This window comes from Bubalus bubalis, chromosome 3 (assembly GCF_019923935.1).
Source record: "Bubalus bubalis isolate 160015118507 breed Murrah chromosome 3, NDDB_SH_1, whole genome shotgun sequence".
Classification (NCBI taxonomy): domain Eukaryota; kingdom Metazoa; phylum Chordata; class Mammalia; order Artiodactyla; family Bovidae; genus Bubalus; species Bubalus bubalis.
In genome coordinates, this window is record NC_059159.1 from 52,142,010 (window position 1) to 52,164,498 (window position 22,489).

Here is a 22,489-nt window from a genome sequence, read left to right on the forward strand (position 1 = left end):
TCTCAACTTTTTTTTCTTACTATCTTTTAATTATTATCTAGGCCCTGCTGCTGCTCCTGCCAAGTCGCTTCAGTCGTGTCCGACTCTGTGCAACCCCATAGACGGCAGCCCCTACTTCTCTTTAATTATCTTTCTAAAGCTATTTTTATTAGATTTAATTCAAATGTAAAAATTTGTACTAGGAAAACAACCTAGAATGCGATCATGTTGGAACTCTTTTCTCTTTAATCATGTTTTCATATCTGGAAAGATAAAAGAACTCTTAGAAGGGTTGCTTTCAGAAACAGAGTATTGGTGGAAAAGGAGACTTTCACTAATTAATTAGTTCAGCAAATATTTAATAAAGCACACATTATGTGTTAGACACCATGCAAAGTGTAGGCTATGCAGAGGTGACCAAGATGAACAGAGTCCCTGTCTTCATGAATTTCACAACCTAATGGAAGACTCAGGCATTTTATGTGCACACACAAAACACACATACCTATACATGTGTTCATACATATACATATTTATTTACTTAAAAGACTGTAATGAATGATACAAAAGAAAAGGATGTTAAAAGAGAACTCACTAGAGGGAACTAATTTAATTTGGATGGAAGGCGGTTTAGGAAGAGTGATATTTGTGCTGAAATTTGAAAGATGAATCAGTTTACAGGGCAAGAAGTAGAGGAAAACATTCCAGATAGAGCAACCAGCAGGTCCAAAAGCCCTGGGGCAGGAAGGATTTTGGCTTACTGGAAGAACTGAAGGAAGATCAGTATCAACTGGAGTATAGACAGGAGCAAAAAACTGGGATTAAGATGGAAGAGGAACAAGCAGGTCAGAATATACACAACAAGGCAGTTTGAATTTTGTTCTAAAGTGCAAGGGGAAATTATTGAAGGATTTTTAATCAGAGGAATGATAGTATCTGATATTTTTTTGTTTTTACTTGGGAGATCTCACCAGTTATTAGAGAAGAGAATCCGTAGGATATGTGTGCATGTGTACATGCTCAATCGTTAAGTCCGACACCTTGCAACACCATGTGCTGTAACCCTTGAGGCTCCTCTGTCCACAGAATTTTCCTGGCAAGAATAATGGAGTGGGTTGCCATTTCCTCCTCTAAGGGATCTTCCCAACCCAGGGGTTGAAACTGTCTCTCTTGCGTCTCCTGCATTGGCAGACAGATTCTTGACCACTGAGCCACCAGGACCTAGAGCAATAATAGCCCAGGTGAGAGACAGTGGTGACTTGGACTAGGGTAGTGACAGTAGAAATGGCCAGAAGTGGGCGCATCTACAATGTGTTTGGGAATTTGGTGATGGATTATATACGGGAACCAGGAGGTCCCTAGAATTAAAGCGGTATCTGATGATATGAGCCTCAGGGTAGAGCATACAGAAGTCTAGAGAAGGAGCAGGTGTGGGGTAAAGATCAAGAAATCAGTTTTTGGACAAAGTAACTTTTATGATGTGGTGGAGGTTTGGGTTTATAGTATTAATCTGGGGATTATCAGGGTGTGGATGGTATTTACATCTTTGTGAATGAATGTGATCACCTAGAGAGGGAATGTTGAGAAACAGAGGGAACTGGCCCTAGGGAGCTCTAAAAACTGCAGCTTTAGTATAATAGAAGACACTCACAGACGGGACCAAGAAAGAACAGCCTGCGTGTCAGAAGAAGACACTGAGAAGAATGGATGTTGTGAAAGCAAAAAGCGTTTCAGTAAGAATTAGGCCGATTCTTGTACAGCTGGGGTATGCCCTTGTGCGTGTGTGCATGCTAATTTGCTTTAGTCATGTCCAATCCTCAAACTACCACACAATTGCACTCATCTCACACGCTAGTCAAGTAATGCTCAGAATTCTCCAAGCCAGGCTTCAGCAAAACATGAACTGTGAACTTCCAGATGTTCAAGCTGGTTTTAGAAATGGCAGAGGAACCAGAGATCAAATTGCCAACAAGAGAGTTCCAGAAAAACATGTATTTCTGCAAGAGAGTTCCAGAAAAACATCTATTTCTGCTTTATTGACTATGCCAAAGCCTTTGACTGTGTGGATCACAATAAACTGTGGAAAATTCTGAAAGAGATGGGAATACCAGAGCACCTGACCTGCCTCTTGAGAAACCTATATGCAGGTCAGGAAGCAACAGTTAGAATTGGACATGGAACAACAGACTGGTTCCAAATAGGAAAAGGAGTACGTCAAGGCTATATATTGTCACCCTGTTTATTTTACTTCTATGCAGAGTACATCATGAGAAACGCTGGGCTGGAAGAAGCACAAGCTGGAATGAAGATTGCCAGGAGAAATATCAATAACCTCAGATATGCAGATGACATCACCCTTATGGCAGAAAGTGAAGAGGAACTCAAAAGCCTCTTGATGAAAGTGAAAGTGGAGAGTGAGAAAGTTGGCTTAAAAAGCTCAACATTCAGAAAATGAAGATCAGAGCATCTGGTCCCATCACTTCATGGCAAATAGATGGGGAAATGGTGGAAACAGTGTCAGACTTTATTTTTCTGGGCTCCAAAATCACTGCAGATGGTGACTGCAGCCATGAAATTAAAAGACGCTTACTCCTTGGAAGGAAAGTTATGACCAACCTAGATAACATATTCAAAAGCAGAGACATTACTTTGCCAACAAAGGTCCATCTAGTCAAGGCTATGGTTTTTCCTGTGGTCATGTATGGATGTGAGAGTTGGACTGTGAAGAAAGCTGAGCGCCGAAGAACTGATGCTTCTGAACTGTGGTGTTGGAGAAGGCTCTTGAGAGTCCCTTGGACTGCAAGGAGATTCAACCAGTCCATTGTAAAGGCGATCAGTCCTGGGTGTTCTTTGGGGGGAATGATGCTGAAGCTGAAACTCCAGTACTTTGGCCACCTCATGAGAAGAGCTGACTCATTGGAAAAGACTCTGATGCTGGGAGGGATTGGGGGCAGGAGGAGAAGGGGACGACAGAGGATGAGATGGCTGGATGGCATCACTGACTTGATGGACATGAGTCTGGGTGAACTCCGGGAGTTGGTGATGGACAGGGAGGCCTGGCGGCGTGCTGCGATTCATGGGGTTGGTTGCAAAGAGTCGGACACGACTGAGTGACTGAACTGAACTGAACCGAATCCTTTGTGACCCCAGGGATTGTAGCCCACCAGATTCCTGTCCATGGGATTCTCCAGGCAAGAATACTGGAGTGGGTAGCCATGTCCTTCTCCAGGGAACATTAGGATTTTTTAAAAATTACCCACAAGCCGCCATACATTTTCCTCAAAGAATGTATCTAAAGTAAACAAATATACGCAACCAATCTCATTACTAGATGTGGGAATGCTTACAAAGCCATATTTACACTTTTCTTTCGAGTGACCTCTTTTCTGACAAAATTATTCTATAACTGTTAAGTGGTACAGAAAGTATATATACATAACATCATTTCTAAATTTTTTTCTAAGTATTTTTATCTTAGCAAGCCAATAGTGTTCAGAGAGGGTTATGCCCATTATACATTGCTTGTTGTTTAAGTACTAAGTCATGTCTGACTCCTTTGCAATGCTGTGGACTGTAGCCCTCCAGGCTCCTCTGTCTGTGGGATTTCCCAGGCAAGAATACTGGATTGGGTTGCATTTCCTTCACCAAGGGAATCTTTCCAACCCAGGGATCAAACTTGCCTCTCCTGAATGGCAGGTGGATTCTTTACCACTGAGCCATTTGGGACCCCAATTATATGTACTGACATAAAACAAGCAGAAATCAATTTTCAAAGCATCTCTCTCCAAAGAGTGGATAAGAGAAAAGACGTGGTTAAAAAAAATTAAGAAAACTTCATATTAAACTAGTTAGAATGAATATATATATAGTTTTTAACATTATAACTCTATACAGTTTTTTCAGAAAACATTAAAAGATAAATTTTGCTGACAAAAAAACTAAGAATTTAAAGGGGAATAACTAAAAATTCTCTATGTCAAGGGAAACATTTACTAAGGAAGTGACTCAAGTAATAATAATCTACACATAGGTAAACTGCAATTTGATTAAGTTTAAGGTAAGTATGGTATACAAATCATCATGAATGCTGTGTGCTTAATCAATAATTCAACAGCAGATTCCAAAAGCTAAATTGCAAACACTTTCAAGAACGTCTGCAAGTTTAAGCAACAACCTAGAACAGTCCATTGTTCCTTATTTTTAATGTTTACTTGGCTGCCTGGGGTCTTAGTTGCAGCACGCAGGATCTTTGTTGACATCATTTGGGATCCTTAGTTGTAGCACATGGGGCTCAGTAGTTGTGAGGCACAGGCTCAGTTGCTCCGTGGCATGTGGAATCTTTCAGACCAGAGTTCAAACCTGTGTCCCCTGCACTGCAAGGTAGATTCTTAACCAGTGGACCACCAGGGAAGTTCATAGTCTTTATCTTTAAAAGACAAAGAGGCTTGGAGACCTGTATTTTATATCCTCATATTTAATCAGTGAACTATAGTTAAAACTACAGCTTTCAACTGTTTCATTTCATACATAAAATATTAAAAGAAAATAAACTCTCCATTCCTACTCTCTGTACTACCCTACTTAACAGCAAGCTCTCAATTCCAGTTGCCTATTTTAGGAAAAACATCACACCATATACTGCTAGCATATGTTTCCTATACAGACTGATCTAGCTGTAATAGAAAATGGTTTAAAATAAACCAAAGTTTGTGCATGTATAGGAGGAAAACAACTAAAAATTCTAAATATGGGATAAACTTTCTGAAATTCTTACACAAGTACACCTTGCTTTCCTGTGCTTCACAGACAACTGAGGGCTTCACAAATCGCAGGTGTGACAGCCTGGCACCGAGCCAGTCTGCTGGCAGCGGTTTCTCAGCAGCGTGTGTTCACTTCACGTCTGTGTGCCACATTTTGGTAATTTTCACATTTCAAACTTTTTCATAATTATTATACTTGGTATGGTGATCTGTGGTAAGTGATCTTTGATGTTACTATTGCAAAAAGATTATGACTTGCTGAAGGTTCAGAGAATAGTTAGCATTTTTTAGTAATAAAGTAAGTTACGTACACTGTTTTCTACAAATACTGCTACTGGATACTTAATAGACTACAGTTAGTGTAAACGTAACTTTTATACGCACTGGAAACCAAATAATTTCCTGTGACCCAATTTATTATGATGTGTGCTTTACTGTGGTGATATAGAATAATAAGATTCAACACAATCACAATAAAAATTGAGCAGTTATTTTGCAGATACTGACAAAATGACTCTAAGGTTTATGTGCTGTGCTGAGCTTAGTCGTGTCCAACTCTTGGCGACCCCATGGACCCCTAGCAGGCTCCTCTGTCCATGGGAATTCTCCAGGCAAGATTACTGGCATGGGTTGCCATGCCCTCCTCCAGGGGATCTTCCCAATCCAAGGATCAACCCAGGATTCTTTGCCATCTGAGCTACCAGGGAAGCCAAGCAATAGTGGAGTGGGAAGCCTATTCCTTCTCCAGAGATCTTTATCGTCCCAATCCAGGAATGGAACCAGGGTCTCCTGCTTCGCAGGCGGGTGCTTTACCAGTTGAGCTACCAGGGAAGCAATTATCTCCAAGGTATACCTATATTAAAGGTAATCTAGTCAGAAAATATTATAGGCCAAAGTGAATGTTAGGTAATACCACCATACTAAATTCACAATGGCTTGTCTTTCGAGGAGAGAGATCATTTTACAACATCACTTCATTTTTAGTACTCAGCACTTAGAAAAGTGGAGTTAAAACAAATATGTGCAACTACAATAAGAATCCAAGGTACTGTTATGTACCATAAAGTATTATGGAGAATAAAACTGCTCTCCAGGAGCTTTTACAGTAACAACCAAAGCAAAAAGGTAAGAATAAGGCATAATTTTACAGATGAAACCTGGACAGATAATCTTCTGTTGTAGAAAAATGTTAAGTACTGAAATTAAACAAAAGATTCTTTATTTCTAAGACATAAATTGAAAATATGCTTATAGATTAAAGTCGGCTGTTCTAATACTGTAACAGGTAAGTATACTGCTTTAGGAAGTGCTGTATTCTTAGCACTTCTGTTAGGCAGGTACAGAAAGATGATATCCCATTTTGCTGGTAGGGAATTCAAGACACAAAGAAGTTAACTGACTTGTCTTAAAATCATAAACCTATTTAAAGGGAGTGTTGACTTAAAGTTCTAGTCATCCTAACAATCAATTAAAATGGGCAAAGGACTTCAACAGACATTTGAAGAAGATACACAGCCACCCAACAGGTGAAAAGATGCTCAACATCACTAGTCATTTAGAAAATGCAAATTAAAATGACAATGAGATAACTACTTCACATCCATAAGGATGGCTGCTATTTTTTAAAAAATGAAGTATTGGTGAGGATGTGTAGAAACTGCAATCCTCCTACACTGCTCACAGGAATATAAAATGGGGCAGCCACAGTGGAAAAGACTTCAGAGATTCCTCAAAAAATAAATTAAAATAGAATTACTGTATGCCCTAGCAAATCTACTTCTTGTATGTTTCCAAAAGAACTGAAAGCAAGGACTTGAATAGATATTTGTATACTAATATTTATAGCAGCATTATTCACAATAGACAAAAAGTAGAAATAACCCAAATGTCAACTGACAGATGAGTGGATAAACAAGATGTGGTATAAAAATACAATGGAAAATTACTCAATCTTAAAAAGAAACGGGGACTTCCCTGATGGTCCAGTGGCTGACTCCACACTCCCAATTCAGGGCCTAGGTTCGATCCCTGGTTGGGAACTAGATCCAACAAGATGCATGCTGCAACTAAAGATCCTGAATGCTGCAACTAAGACCCAGAACAGTCAAATAAAGAAATATGTAAATATTTTATAAAGAGAAATGAAAGTGCATGCTACAACTTGGATAAGAACCTTGAGAACATGGTGCTAAGTGAAATAAGCCAGACACTAAAGGACAAATACCTTTTGATTTCACTTATGTAAGGTATCTAGAACAGTCAAATTCATAGAGACAAAAAGTAGAATGGTGGTTACCTTGGGCTGTGAGGGGGAGAAAATAGGGAGTCATTAATCAATGGGCAAATTTTCAGCCTGGAATGATGAAAAATTTCTGGCGATAGTGTGATGGGTGCACGACAGTATGAATGTAATTAATGTTACTGTACCATACACTTAAAAAATGGCTAAAATGGTAACTTGTGTTGTTTATATTATACCACACAAAAAAAGAATCCTAGTCATCCTAATTCAAGATTTTTATTCCATTGATTAAATAGTTTTCAAACCTATCTTTCATTAGAACCACACAGAGATCTTTTATAAATTCCAAACCCTACACCACATTCCCAGGTTAATACACAGATTATGTTTTTATTCTCTCAAGGTGATTCCATATCCAGACAAGTTTGGACCAGACCACTGCATTAATCTGTATTTCTGTAGCCCTCAGAGTGATTCTTTAAATTCCTTAAATTTATAGGTACAATTTCAATATCAAATATCCTTACCATACATATCTGAATGAACAAAAGATATATATTAAAATCCAGAATATAACACCTTTATCTGTGAATTTTATATACTTCAGCTCACTTAGTGAACACATCACTTACATTATATAGTAAAGAATACTCAGAAAGCAATGACATTATTTTGGTTTACAACTTCAAATGCTCAGAGAATATAGCATCTCCCTAATATTTTTAAGTCTTCTGTTTTACTATTTTCTATAACTTTAAAAAGATGTAGGTTAAGACCTCCCTGGTGGGCTAATGCAGATCACGTGGTGTGGGTTCAATCTCTGGTCAGGGAACTAAGATCCCACAAGGCTGTGTGACACAGCTAAAAGATTTTTTTAAATAATAAAAAATAAATAAAACAATAACACGTAGGTACAGGAGATACAGCGATCTACAGGGCACAATCTGTCTCATATTTTTTCATGCCCTATAATCCAGCTCCAATACCTGCAAGACGTATGAATTCCAAGAAGTTCCTTAACCTCCCTATTCTTCAGATTTAACAACTGTAAAACTGGACTAACAGGTCTGTTTTGAAAACTGATTTAACACCTATTAAGCCCTGATTTCAAACACGGCCTGGTCAGTTCTGCTTACGCAAAGGTTTCTCATTCCCTTCTCCCCTTCAGAAAAACAAAATTTCTCTATTATCATTCATATCTAAAACCAACAGTTCAAAAAGACAGATTTGCATGAATCTCTAAGAATCACAGTAAGAAATGACAGTAAGAAAAGCTTAATGGGAAGGAAAAAAGAGAGAAAAAAGTCTTTCCTAGTCCTGAATTTTTCTCAAAAATGTTTCTAGAAAGCATGAGAATGGGGAAAACTGACCATGCAAATCCTAATGACTCAAACATCACAGAGAGATTTCATTAGGTCTTAAGTACTATTATATCATCACTGAGGACTTCAGAATAATCTTGATGATGGACATTAATGATAGACTAAGCTAAGAGGAGGAAAAATAAGACAGTAACCAGGCCCAACTTATCAAATAAAGGACATCTTGACAGAAATTGGAAGTTCCCCTATTTTTGAGTCTCAAGTACAATCCCAATTTAGCATACAATTCCAAGAGGGTTCATCACCACTGATGCAAACCAATATACACATGACTATCGAGCACTTGTAAATGTGGACAGATCACATTGAGATGTACTCTAAAGAATGAAATGCATATTAGATTTCAAAGACCTAGTTTTAAAAAAAGTAAACTACCTCATTAATATCATTTGCATATGCAATTACATACTGAAATATTTTAGATATATTGGGTTAAATATATGAAAATCAATTTCACTTTTTAAAAAACTTTCTTTAATGTGCCTACTGCAAGATTTTAAAATACATATTGACTCATATTGTATTTCTATTAGACAGTGCCATCTTAGAAGACAAGAAGAAAAGAATTGAGTCCTGAGAAAACATAATAGCTTCCGTAGAAGTTAAGTTTTCAAAGGTATTGAGGAATCCAATCAAAGGATATCCCAAAGCTATACAAAATGGCTACTTAATAAGCCACCTTAAATCTTGTGGTGCTTCTATTTAAATAAGATGGAGTTGAAGGGACTGTGTAAAAGCCACAGGTGTATGAAAGAAGACAAAGCTTTACGAGTGAAGTTTAAAGTAGTCTTTCAGTTACTGCCCAACCCCTCCAAAAAAAAACAAAAACAAAAACACCCTTAACTGACTTCTTTAGTGATGCTGAGGCATTATTTTAAGTGTAAAGGCTCTGGTGTAAGCAATATCATCCAAAAGAACTTATGCAATACAATAACCAGCACTCGTAAGAGTATTCAAAATGTGGTTTAGACAACTGAGGAACTGAATTTTTATTTTTTCAATTCACTGAAATTTAAATAGCTATAATTGACTGGTGGCTACTATAACAGTACAGTTTTAAATAAAAATGGCCAAGTCCCAATCACCTTACTAAAGCTTGCAGCTTGCTTCATAGCTATTTACACATACAGAACTTCCAATCAGCATTTCAGTGCCCAGAAGTCTTAAGAGTAGAAAAGGAGATAATTCAGACAATCCAGGATCTCAAAAATATTACTTCTTATGTACTCTCTTCTCAGGAAACTACAGGTAGATGGGCATTACCAAAACAGTATGACAAAAAAACAAAACATGAGATCCAGGAAATAAGTGACCCAACACAGACAAAAAGGCAAAGCAAATTCCCAAGATGACTACTGTGAAACAGGCCTAATAAAACAAGTCCAAAACAGAATCGAACAATGAAGGGTTCAAATAGGGATACTGAGAGAGAGTCAGAAGAAATTAAAAGATTACACAAACTTCTTAAAGGTAGAGGGGAGACTTATACTTCCTGTAGATAGCCTAGGGGCGAATTACCAGTAAGTATACAGGTTGGGGATCAGCAAACTATCTGTAAAAAGCCAGAGAAATATTTTAGGTATTGTGGGATCATCAGTCTCTTATCACAACTATTCAACTCTGCTGGAGTGTGAAAGCAGGCATAAAGTAATCCAAAAATGAAGGAACAAGGCTGTGTTACAATGAAATTTACAAAAACAGGGGGCAGGCTATATCTTCCCTGTGCGGAGTAGTTTACCAACCCTTGACATAGGTAATTAAGGGAAAAAAGAGGTAATCACATTAACACTGGGAAAAATAAAATGGAATGTAATCCTACATGCTGTATGACTCACTAAATATTTATAAAATTATAACAGAAACAATAGGTACTTTTTTTTTTTTTAACCAAATCTCATAACAATAGGTAAGATAAGGGAAAAAAAAGAAAGGACAGGAGAACAGAGTATCTCAGTATGCCAATGTCCAAGTGGTAGGGATGGGAGTTGGGAGATGGCTGGGGTGGAGGGGACGGTAAGATAGCTAAATTATTAATAGAAGATTAAATCTTGAATAACTGAAATAACAGCTCAATAATTAGCATTTGCTTGTAAGTTTTTAAACGGGTAGATTAAAGTTAAGTTAGAAGAATTTAAAGGGATTGCCTCTGAGGAGCACATCTAGTAGTTGGGGCTCAGGATTACAGGTTCTCTTTTTAATTCTTGGTAATCAGCTTGAATTCTTCAAACTGACTACCTCCTATCTATTCTCCATTTCCTCTTACTAACCAAGGTTTATTTTGCTCAGAGTGGCAATGTTCCCATGTACAGAGTATTTATCTTAAGATAGCCAATGATATGTCAGCTAAAAGTTCCAGAAAAGAATCTAATTTCTGATCCAATGGTCACCCCTTCTCATCTCCTCCTTCCCTTCCTCTTCCTGCCTGGAATCCACCGTGAGTGAAGTCTGGAGATGGAACACTTACTGGAACCATGAAGATAAAAGCCAAAGGCTAGAGATAAAAGAGCAGAAAATTCCAGGGAACCTAAGTTTTGATGGTATCATTGAACGTATCTTCTATTCTATTTCTAGACTATTAAGAAAAATCAGTTCCTACATAAGCTAGTTAGGACTTTTTTGTCATTTGCAACTGAATGCACTCCTACCTTGTACAATTATTCTTTGACAATAAAGGTTTGTTTTAATTTTCAGAGAGAAAAAATGAAAGCCTTGATATGTCTTACCTACTCATTGATTATAATGAAACTAGAAAGGGATGAAAAAAGATGTGCACCTGACATAAAATGACATCTCAATAATGATTACAACCATCACATCTTTTAGGGAAAACCAATAAATTTCCTTCATTTTTTTCTTTTCCCATATCCCATCTTACACACCACTGTTTCATTTCTCTTCAAGTCTCACTAATTCAACAACTGCTTGCAACTAAATCTTCTAACAGATTACGCCTCATATTATTTAAACCAGAGAACTGTAGTAACCTAAAGCTTTTACCTGAATATGTCTTAAGTCTTCTGTGCCTCCATCTGCAACTATCCTACACATTAGCATCATGAATTTGCTTAATTTAAAGCTGAAGAAAATCATAAGCACCCCAAAAGTAAACATGTCCTACATAGAAACATACAAACTTAAATAACTTTAATTAAAGCAAAAAGATGCTGAGAATGAGGATTACCTCAACCCAAACATGACTACAGATCACCATCTAAAAAAAATATTAATACTACTTAATTTTAACAGAGTACCATGAATGTATTTCCACTCGTACTAAAAAATATATATACTTCAATGCGTAAGTCTCTGCTTTCATCTCACATTTTTTCTATTATCCCAAATCAAAACTTAAGCCACTGTACTGACACATAGCCTATCTGTACTACAAGAAAATTCTTAAAATGTGTAAAAGAAAGAATGAAGGAATCAAAGAAAACTGAATACTCATAGGACTTTGCCAAAGTTAACCTTCTGAATGTCTGTGAGATATTAGTTTTAGCACACATTCTATAAAGTCATTAATATTAACAAGCCTAAAGAAATATCAAGTAAGAGTTTAAAGATAGCTTACCTTTTATTTATAGGTTTTTCATCTTTTTCATAAGGCTTCACAAACCACTTGCCAATACGTACAAAGTTCCGGTTCATTAAACACCGTTCCAACAGATTGTGAACTGCTTTGAAAAGCAAAGTTCGGCATTCATAGGAAAGTCCATTCTCCCACACTCCATCTTCCTCTTCTATAAAAGAAATGAAAGAAACAAAAAGTAACATAGAGGCACTGCATCTACTCAGAGTTAAACTGAACGTATTACAGTTTAATCCCTAAATTCATAAACCCTTCTTCACCTCAGAATATTGAACTACAACCACTTTGCTATCTCTCTAGACACTAAAACATCAGGTTTCAAAGCTAATCCATAGAGAATAAAAGGCCAAAGTGCCATGTACTCTATTAAATTACCTGAAAATTATTTTCCCACCACATAAAAAAGCAATGATATATCACAAACATACTGATTTGGTTTCTGTATAAATGAATAGGACATTTGCATAACCAAGGGAAATACCACACACTCTATACCTAAAGTGCCAATTTCTAAGTTGACTCACTTGTTAGTTACTTTGTCCTAACTCTTCCAGTCATTCACCCTGCCAAAAAAAAAAAAAAAAACTAGACAGTTAATAATTAAACTCAAAACATCTTACGTCCATCAGCATTCTAATCCACGACTCAACTATAAAAATAAGTGATGGATAAAAAGGAAGTTTCTGGCACAGAGCCTAACAAGTAGTGCATTATCAGCCACCTTAGGTCTCATTTCAACCAAATGATTCCCATGCTTACTATTTAGTATAAGATTCTCTACATGGGGGAGAAATTTAAAAATTTAAAGACAAATTTTAAATGGCACTTCTGATATAAAGTTATGTTGGTAGTTTAGTCGCCAAGTCGTGTCCAACTCTTTGTGACCCCATGGACTGCAGCACACCAGGCTTTCCTGTCCTTCTCACCATCTCCTAGAGTTTGCTCAAATTCATGTACATTGAGTCAGTGAAGCCATCCAACCCATCTTATCCTCTGCTGCCCCCTTCTCCTTTTGCCTTCAATCTTCCCCAGCATCAGGGTCTTCTCCAATGAGTTGGCTCTTCACATCAGGTGACCTAAGTATTGGAGCTCTAGCTTCAGCATCAATCCCTCCAATGAATATTCAGGGTTGACTGGATTGACTGGCTTGATCTTGATGTCCAAGGGATTCTCAAGAGTCTTCTCCAGCACCACAATTCAAAAACACTATTTCTTCCTTACGGTCCAACTTTCACATTTGTACATGAATACTGGAAAACCATATCTTTGACCATACAGACCTTTGTCAGCAAAGTGATGTCTCTGCTTTTTAATACGCTGTCTAGGTTTGCCATATCTTTTCTTCCAAGGAGCAAGCATCTTTTAATTTCATGGCCGCAGTCACCATTCACAGTGATTCTGAAGCCCAAGAAAATAAGACCTGTCACTGCTTCTACTTTTTCCCCTTCTATTTCCCATGAAGTGATGGGACTGGATGCCATGATCTTGGTTTTTGCAACCTTTGCTAACTATACAGCCTCAATTTTGCCAGCAAATCTATTAACTACTCCAAGTGAAGTTACAAAAAAAAATAACAACAACATAGTCATTTTGAGATAAGTATGGATGTGGTTCAGAAAAAAAGCTTTTTACTCTCTATCCATCTATACCTGTAAGAAAGCATCCAAGGAACCCTACTATAAATAGGAGCTACTGCCGTCAACATTTTAACTTTTGGAATATTTTAATTTGCTATTTCAAATATAAAACAGTGTGGCATACTCCTATAGTCTATTTAACTTTATAAAACATTTTTAAAGTATGGACCTTCTTTCAATTTAAGTAAAAAAAAAATCTTTCTTAATTCAACACTAAAAATGCATAACTATCCCAAAAGAAAAATAATAAACCATGATGCTTTAGAATAAAAGCAGAGACACATATTAAGAGTGACAGATGGCAAACATTCATAACTTGTACAACAACTGAGCAGAATAAACATTAACTCAAAAGCACAATAGCACAATGACAGTGGACTTTAACTTCACTAGAAATTTGTGCTACTACAAAAGTTAATGTTGATTTTATGTTGTTCGTTTCCTAAATTACAGTAAAAATCTTTCAAATCAACTCATTTTTTCCGAAGGATAAGCTTTTTAAAAGTGAGAAAAGCTTTAGAAAATGACCATATTTGAGAGTTGAAATAATTTTTAAATCATTAATAATAAACAGAAGTTCTTCATATTCTACTGTATTATAGACATCCTTATCTACTTCCAATTAAAGCCAAAATTTCCCAAGTTTCACTTTATTAAAGGAAACAGGAGGCTAGAAGGGAAGTGGCACATAGTGGCTTCACTTTATTTATAAAGTCTAGATCACAAGCATATCTAAGTTATTGAGAGAAAAAAAAAATCAAAACTTTATCAATCTGTTTTTAGTCTAATCAGTTTCTATCATTTCAAAACGAAAGTTACATTAAAAGTTTTATCTAAAATTATGTGATCTATGATTACTAAAAGTACACATATTCTTAATTCCAAAAGAATTATGCTGGAATTCTTCACTTCTTTATAAACTACCTAGTGTACTTTGTGTGTGTGTGTGTGTGTGTGTGTGTGTGTAATAAAGTTTTATTAAAGTATAAAGGAGACAGAGAAAGCTTCTGACATAGGCATCAGAAGGGGACAGAAAGAGTACCCCCCTGGCTAGTCTTCAGCTGGATATATAGCCACTGCTGCTGCTAAGTCGCTTCAGTCGTGTCCAACTCTGTGCGACCCCATAGACGGCAGCCCACCAGGCTCCCCCAATCCCTGGGATTCTCCAAGCAATAACACTGGAGTGGGTCCTAGTGTACTTTTTATAGCCTTTTACCTCAAAAATCCTTACCTTCTAAGGAAATGCAATGGAGTAACATGTCATACACAAGAAGCCCCTACCAAAATCTTTTCTCAAACTACTTCTAAGTTTTAAGCAACAAAGAACCAAAACACAGATACCATTACATTTCAAACATCTACAGTCACTATAAACTTCAAATATCAGAAAATTACTCACTTAAAACTTGAGACTGAATTCACCTTCTTACCCAAAAGTTAAAAATCTTGAAAATAGTAAAAACTGCAATACAATAATTCTTATTAATTTTTACATGTTAAGATTGTATTTTAAAAAATCTATTTCAGTTAAACCTGTATGTCGTTAATAGTTTAAGAAAACTAAATATAGTTTAGAAAATTAATCAGTATTAATATTCAAGCATTTTTCTCTCATTGCTCTAATTCTCTGTCTAGAAAAACTCAGGTGAACTTAACCCTCATTTTACATTAAACCCACAAATGCCCACAATGCTCATTAACACTAAATGGGAGTTATGCATAAAACAAAGATCTGATCACCTGTTAGGATTTTCTAAGGCCAACAAATCTCTTAAGCACATCTTCACCTATATAGTAGATAACTAAGCAACCATCACACTAAATAACAATTTGATTTTTCATTGCTGAGGAAATAAGAATAATTCCTAATAACATTCAATGAAAAGTCAGAAGGTTTTTTTTTTTTGAGGGGCGGGGGAAGTGTTACTCAGAAAGAAGCCTACTAGGCCAAGCTTCTATCTTGATATTATAGTAACCATAATAAAAGTACTTCTCCACATCTTGTATTCATAGATATAAAAAACAAAATGGTACAACCAAGCCACCAAAGACATAGTGGCATACACCCCTTACATTAATTAAAATAAGCCTTTGTGTCTCAACACCAGCATAACAGAAAAGGGTGGGAGGGGGAACACAGGGGCAAATCTTTACCTAACTTTTTTGAACTTAATTAACCACAGCCTAACGGAAAAAGTCTACTTAATGTATTTAAATAAATGTTTCCCTCCTCTTCTATCTGTATCCCCAGAGAAAACAGTTTCAATTCTGTGTTTTTAGTACTTTTCTGTTAGCCTTAGGATTAGAACTCTTAACCGTTACTGTTACTTGAAAAATTTTTACAAAATATTTGAACAATGAGTAAGTTCAAACGCTAAATTTGATTTCCATAATTTTCTGAGGCTACAGAGTATAGTGATACAAAAGGATGTGATAGGTCATCAAAATAATTCTCTATGAGTAGGGGGAAAAATAAAAACAAAAAAAAATTTTGATATACCTTAGCATTTGTACTCAGTTTTCTCAAAACTGACATTGTTAAATATCCTCATAGTGGTAAGCCAGTAAAAAAGGAATCTACCTAAGTAAGTCTGCCAGGCTATTAAAATGCAGCATATACTAAAAAATAATAAATGGGTCAAAATAGACCATTGTTGAAAATACTATGTATTTCTTGAAAGAATAGAGAAATGTTTAAGTGTCTAGTTTAGCACCTGTCTTGACTAATAATTGCCCATTCATAAGCTGCTCTTTCAGCAAATTGCTGAGAGCCTTAAATTTGCAGCATTATCAATCAGCAAAACCTGAAAAACTGGTTTAAAAGCAGCCTCTTTTGTTTATCTTTGATTTGAAGATCTAAAAAATACACTTTTCTTGCTTGATAGTACACAGAAAAGCATGGCAATGCTGTCCCTAGAAGACCAGCAAACATAAAAAGTTGGATCACAAGTAAATTATGTAACAGAAGACAGAAATGAATTAACTCTCTTCAGGCTACCTGAGGCATAAAATAAATTTTTAGTTGACTAACACTAGACTGCTATACTTGACTGCTATTTATCTATTTGTCAATCTTGTTAAAGCTGTCACTTAAGGTTAAATTCCACCGTAATTAATATTCTTCAGTAAAAGCATCTAAAATTAAATTCTAAGACTAAACAATGACCTATTTGACAGTATTTACGATGAAATTGTTATAATAAAAGTATTTGGATATGTCACTAAAATCCTGCATAAATACCACAGGAGCCAGGAAAGATATATTTTTAGCCCTGACTGATTCTGTTTTTTCAATTCTCAGGGTATCAGTTTTCTCAGAGTCTCATCACATTCTAGCTACTATAATTTTTTTTAAGATGCAAGCCTCAGAGAGGGGGTAGTTGTTTTTATTTTTGTTTCAAGGGAAAAACTAAAAGCCTATAGTGACAACAATAAACTTCGAACTGAGGGTTAAAGTATCGAATCAGATTTGGCTTGCTGTAAAAGACTTTTACCAATTAGCAGTAAAACGAGTTTATATTCTATTTCTACACATTAGCAAAACTTGAAAGGAAGGTGACCCAAACATGTGCTACATGTAAGAGGCAGGCAGAAATTAAAAATGCACTATGGAACCTGACTAGACTCTTCAGAACTATAAAGATCATTAAAAATAAAGCAAGTCTGAGAAACTGTCAGAGTCTAGAACAGTCAAAGGAAACATGACAACTAAATGTAATATAGTATCCTTGATGAGATCATAGGATAAAAAAGGGCATTAAATAAAAATAAAGGATAACCAAAGAAACTATCGATTGTAGGTAACACCAATGTATCAGTATTGCTTCATTAGCTGTGGACAATGCACCATCTGATGGAAGGTGTTAGCAATACCAGAAACTAGGTGAGGGTAGCTCCGAACTCTATGCTGTCTCTGTTCAATTTATGGAAATCTACACCTATTTTAAAACAAAAAGTTACTTTAAAAAAAAATGCACTATGAACGACACAAATGAAATTAAGGGGGTGAAGTAAAGGCAATTTTGCACTTTTATTACTGACTTAATATGAAAAACTGAGAATTCTCATCTGCAAAAAGGAATGGCTTCTGCCTTCTCTCACCAAGAACGGCAGAGTTACTGCCACAATCACAAATATTTCAGTAACAAGATGTGGTAGCTGCTGAACCAACAGAAAGACACTGCCTGCAAAGAGCACACTCAACCTAAATTAACCAGCTCTTTGGTTACCACCTGGGTCCTTCCGGTTCCCCTCTCCTTGCTACCACACCTCCACTTGGAACTCAGGACTGCCTCCAGCAGCTGATGCCACCCCTACTGTCCAGCTGCTCTCTTCTCAGGGGAGCTTAAAAGAAGGGGATGGAGTGCCACAGATGGGAAGAAATGAAAAAGGGGTTAGCTCGAGAGACAGCGGCAGACTAATTACCCCAAAAGGGAGGCAGACGGTGTCCCTGGAGCAAAGAAAAGGGCGAGACAAATATACTCCATCTGAAAAGACCTTATTATTCTTTAAGATATGTCTGATTTAAGTAAAAACATTCTAAAGTAAATGACAGGTTAAAAAAAAAAGCTAAAACATTATAAAAATACCATTGGCTACACAAACTGTTTAAGATAGTACCAGACAGACTTTGGAAGAGAAAATATGATTACATATAACCATTACTATATTTAGGTTTACTATTTTAATTGCTTTCACTGATAAATTCTTAAGTTAATTGGCATTCAGCAAAATCTGACAAGTAAAGCCTAAACTTCCAAAATTACTTTCATTATGTTCAAATAAATATTTTAAAGTATAGGCAGCACTATTTTAAATAATTATGCTTATAAGCAAACTAGAGGAAAAAAATTTAATAGCTGTGAATTTTCAGGAGAAAACCTATTTAAAACAGAAAAAAAAAACTACCCATAGTATTTTAATATACATCACGCCAGTTCACAATGAACTTTAATAGGCTTTTAATTTTCAAAATGTTAGTCCTACTAATGTAATACTAATACTACATAACTGTTAAATTATGTCTGATTCCACGAAATGTATTTCATGGAATCTGGGGGAGAGGGAAATGGTCTGTTCAGATGTTCTAACTTTATTAAGAAGACTGAAACTTCCAAGTCAGCGTAAGTTTATCTATATGATCAATAATATTAAAACAGTCTTCAAATATTTTAGCAAGGTGGTATTTATAATCACTTCAAGATTAAAATAACTCAAGCATACCTAAAGTCAATGAAAGAAAAAGGAAGCTGGCAGGCTTAGTTTTTGGCATGACAATTACAAAGCATCACCTTGCTGATGCTATAAAGGAATTATTATACTCTGACGTATATGCATACATCATATACACATACATATATACAAACTCATCATTTAATATATTTAGAACCACACTACATACTTAAAAATAAGGGCTAGATTCTCCAGCAGGATCTTATTAGAAAAGCTGGAAAGCACTGATCATAAAAGAATTGCAACAACTCTCAAAAATAAATATTAAGACTGAAGGGTTTGTTAATTTGAAGATAAAAAATGTAACACACACATTCCTGCACAAACACTGGTCTTAAGTGCTTGTTTGAGATAGTCACCTGGATTACATACATCCAAAAATAAAATAAGTTCTATAGATCAAATAGACAATAGAAACTCCAGAGTACTTGATTTCCAATAAGAAAACTTTTTCAGTTATCTAAAAATCCCAAATTTTCTCGTCAAGAATCATTATGTTACATCTTACTGAAATCTCTGGTACACTGCAGCAAACAACTAATCATTTACATTCCTATTATCAAAGATTCAGTTAACATGGACTCTAAAGTAAACACAAGCTTCAGTACTACATGAAGAATTATAGTTTCTCTTTTGAAAGTAACATTTGGTCCTAAATATCAAGAAAATAAGACAGAAGTAACCTTATCAATTTGCTCATAATAGAATCACTTCCCTAACTTTTCAGATTATGACACATGTCCCACTATAAAAGCTAAACAAGTTGGCACTGTTTCATATCAAAGACAGTCTTTGATGGAACAGTACCTAAAATAAAAGAATCACATTCCAAGAATAAGAAAATTAACATATGCCTTCATTTGTTAATAATGTAACAACCACAAATAAAAATACTGAAAAAACTATATGCCTGGGGGGAAAAAAAGCACATGAGAAAGTTACAATATTTCCAGATATTTCTACAACTGTGTGCATATTTACACAGAAGAGAGTAGTAGCAGAATTGACTCAAAGATGAATTACACTTGGTTTCAAAAGTATTTTTTGACTTTGTTAGGAAATGCTCCCCAATTCCATTTTTCTTAATTTTAATTAATTTACTAACACGCCTTCCTTGGGCCTGTCTGCCAGAAATTCATGAGAAAGCTGGGAGGTAGAAGAATAAAGTTATTCAAGGCTCAAAAAAACCTGCCATAAAATGCATAATTTTCAGTAAAATAAAATAACTGCAGTGAAATAAAACATGAAGCTGAATTTTTGTCTGGCTTCACAGTAAACAATATTCCACCAAAAAAATTATTTGTAACACAAATGTTTTTAGGAAAAGTATACAACATTGCTGTATCTTTAAGTTAGAAATGATAAGCTGCTTTCACCTGATAAGTCATGGTGAATAAGGTCAGCAAAATTGGGGTCTTCACCCCACCAAAATATCCACAATTCTCTTCTTCCAGGTCTCTGATCACGCCGCCAAACACCAAGTACATCTGCCTTCAGGCAGCGACTAAAACTGCTCAAAATGGGGTCTTCCTCTGTCACCGGAAACAGAATAGGGGCAGAAGTTGGGCCTTGCCATACATATCTCTTCCATTTAATTCCCGTCAAGTCAGCCTGAGGAAAAGAAAGTATGATTTTTTTATTATTGCATATTCACTCAAAATCAAAAGTCCTCACTATTAAAGTCCCTTATTTCATGAAGACATTACAATTTTTCAACATATCCTTGGGATACTGAAAACTGACTGACCAGAAAAGAAAGGGGGGAAAAAAAAGCTTATTTTGATAATTCAACAACCAAAAATTAAAGGAAAAGAACAAAGACACTGAAAAAATTAATACTGACATGTCACTGAATACAAGTCAATAAATGTGTCCCAAGGATAAATTAAAAAACTTTAATAATGTTAAATATAAACATAGACTTTAATACTGCACACTGAGTAAACATTTGCTCTCAGTCCTAAATTCTGTTCTTACTGGTTACATTTGTTTCTTGGTATCAAACTTACTACAAAATTAACTTTTAAAGATTCATCATTCCGTGTTTATAGAAGTCACAGCTCTAACGAAAAGAAATCTCAACTACAATTGAAAACATTCTTGTTAAATCTTTACATATCCCTTTAAGGAAAAGTCAAATAGCTGCTCACAAAAAACTGTCAGATTTGTGCTAGTCTTATCTTCAAAGAACCCGATCCTAAAAGTACCAAAAATAGACTGAGTTGGAGAAGACAGAAATGTAAAACCTGCTGTTTGTCTACTATATCTGAAGAGATGCTGATTAATGGATATTGTACAAGAAACATTTTATAAGGGGGAAAGGTATTAAAGATCTCAATTTAGTATCGTAAAAGAAATTATCAGCGTGAATTCAGTAATTTTTTAATCTAACTTAAAAGTGCAAGCTTAAGGTGCCAAAAATGAAACTGCTGATACATGACTGGCAGTTTACACTTGCCAACTAGTTGTGCTCCGCCCACTCAATTCACTTACCTATCACACACTCTTAATATTTCTCATAGGACAGGGAAAATGAAAAAAAAAGTTACCGAAACTTCAAATCATTGATGAAGCTAAGCTCCTATCCAACTGCAGACTGAGTATTTGCAACAGTTGGTACTTTTGAAAGTCTTTATTGAAACGTTCCCAGACAGGAGCCAACCAACACAACTGCCATCCGTAGAGCCAGCGTCCCCTGACTTTTCAGTCAGAGGAGGAGCAGCCTTCTGTATAAAAATATTTAGTCCAGAACCATAGCATCTCTTCCATAAGTTCGTTCCACTCTCACAAACCTAATGTTCTAATAAAAGCATGTCGGCTAGAGATTGTCAAAACCTCAAAGTGTTTCCAAAGTTTAAAAGAAAAACTACGGAATGGCATTCACTGTTTTTTTAAAGAGTCTCAAGTCACCCAAGGAACAAACGAACCCCCTACAGTTTGACTCATCTTTATTAAAAAAAAAAAAAAAAAAAAAGAACACGTAAAATTAAAGGACTGCTAAGTTCCGGGGTCTCGTTTACTGGGGGAAAACAAGAGGAGCAGAGCCAGGCAGTGAGAGAATGGGCAATAATAGAAAGTGGCAGAAAAGGGATACACGGTCAATAAGGAGACAAGCAACAGTTCAGCCAGCAACACAAGAGGGAAATGCCGCTGTCCTGCCAGGAAAGGAGCCCAAGTTGGGAGACAGGACTGCGGGTGAGAAAAGTGTCGGAAACGGGAGAAAAGGCCGACGCTGCTAGGGCAGCCCGGGACGGCGGGCGAGGACGGCGGCTCCGGGCCGGTGCGGGGCTCCCGCGGCGCCGGCTCGGGCCGGGCCTCGCCCGGGGACTCGGGCATCTGGATCCGACCCGGACCCCCTCCCCCACGGCCCAAGGGCGCACCTCGCGGCCCCTCCCCCACCGCTCGCCCGCCGCGGCCCCCGCCCGGCACTCACCAGGCAGAAGAGGTTACAGTGACAATCTTCCAGGCTGGCCCCGTTCGGCACGAAGGAGGAACTCATCGTCCCTCACAGCAGCCGCCGCCGGCGCCACAACCCACCATCCGCCATTACCGCCGCCTCCGACCAGAGAGAGAAACAGACACCGGGGAGGGCGGGGGGGTGGTGGTTGGGGGGGCGGTGGAAGAGAAGGCCGCCGGGCCGCCCGCCCTCCCTACCCACCCCCCCGCCG

The 22,489-nt window shown here is 36.8% G+C and overlaps 1 protein-coding gene across 3 annotated transcripts in view; it reads right to left on the minus strand.

Moving 5' to 3' along the window:
• MED13 (mediator complex subunit 13) overlaps positions 1-22,488 on the minus strand; it is a 97,458-nt gene extending 74,970 nt beyond the window's left edge. Inside the window, exons 1-3 of one of the 3 annotated variants that reach the window (XM_044939613.2) lie at positions 22,255-22,488; positions 20,198-20,432; positions 11,935-12,103 (exon numbers count right to left, since the gene is read on the minus strand). In XM_044939613.2, the coding sequence (XP_044795548.1) occupies positions 11,935-12,103; positions 20,198-20,432; positions 22,255-22,320 (470 nt within the window). In that variant the 5' untranslated portion in view covers positions 22,321-22,488. Of the gene's footprint in view, positions 1-11,934; positions 12,104-12,476; positions 12,516-20,197; positions 20,433-22,254 lie in introns of those variants that run through there. The other 2 variants (XM_025281169.3, XM_044939614.2) reach the window with 2 other exon arrangements.
• Between the last annotated feature and the right edge of the window lies 1 nt (position 22,489).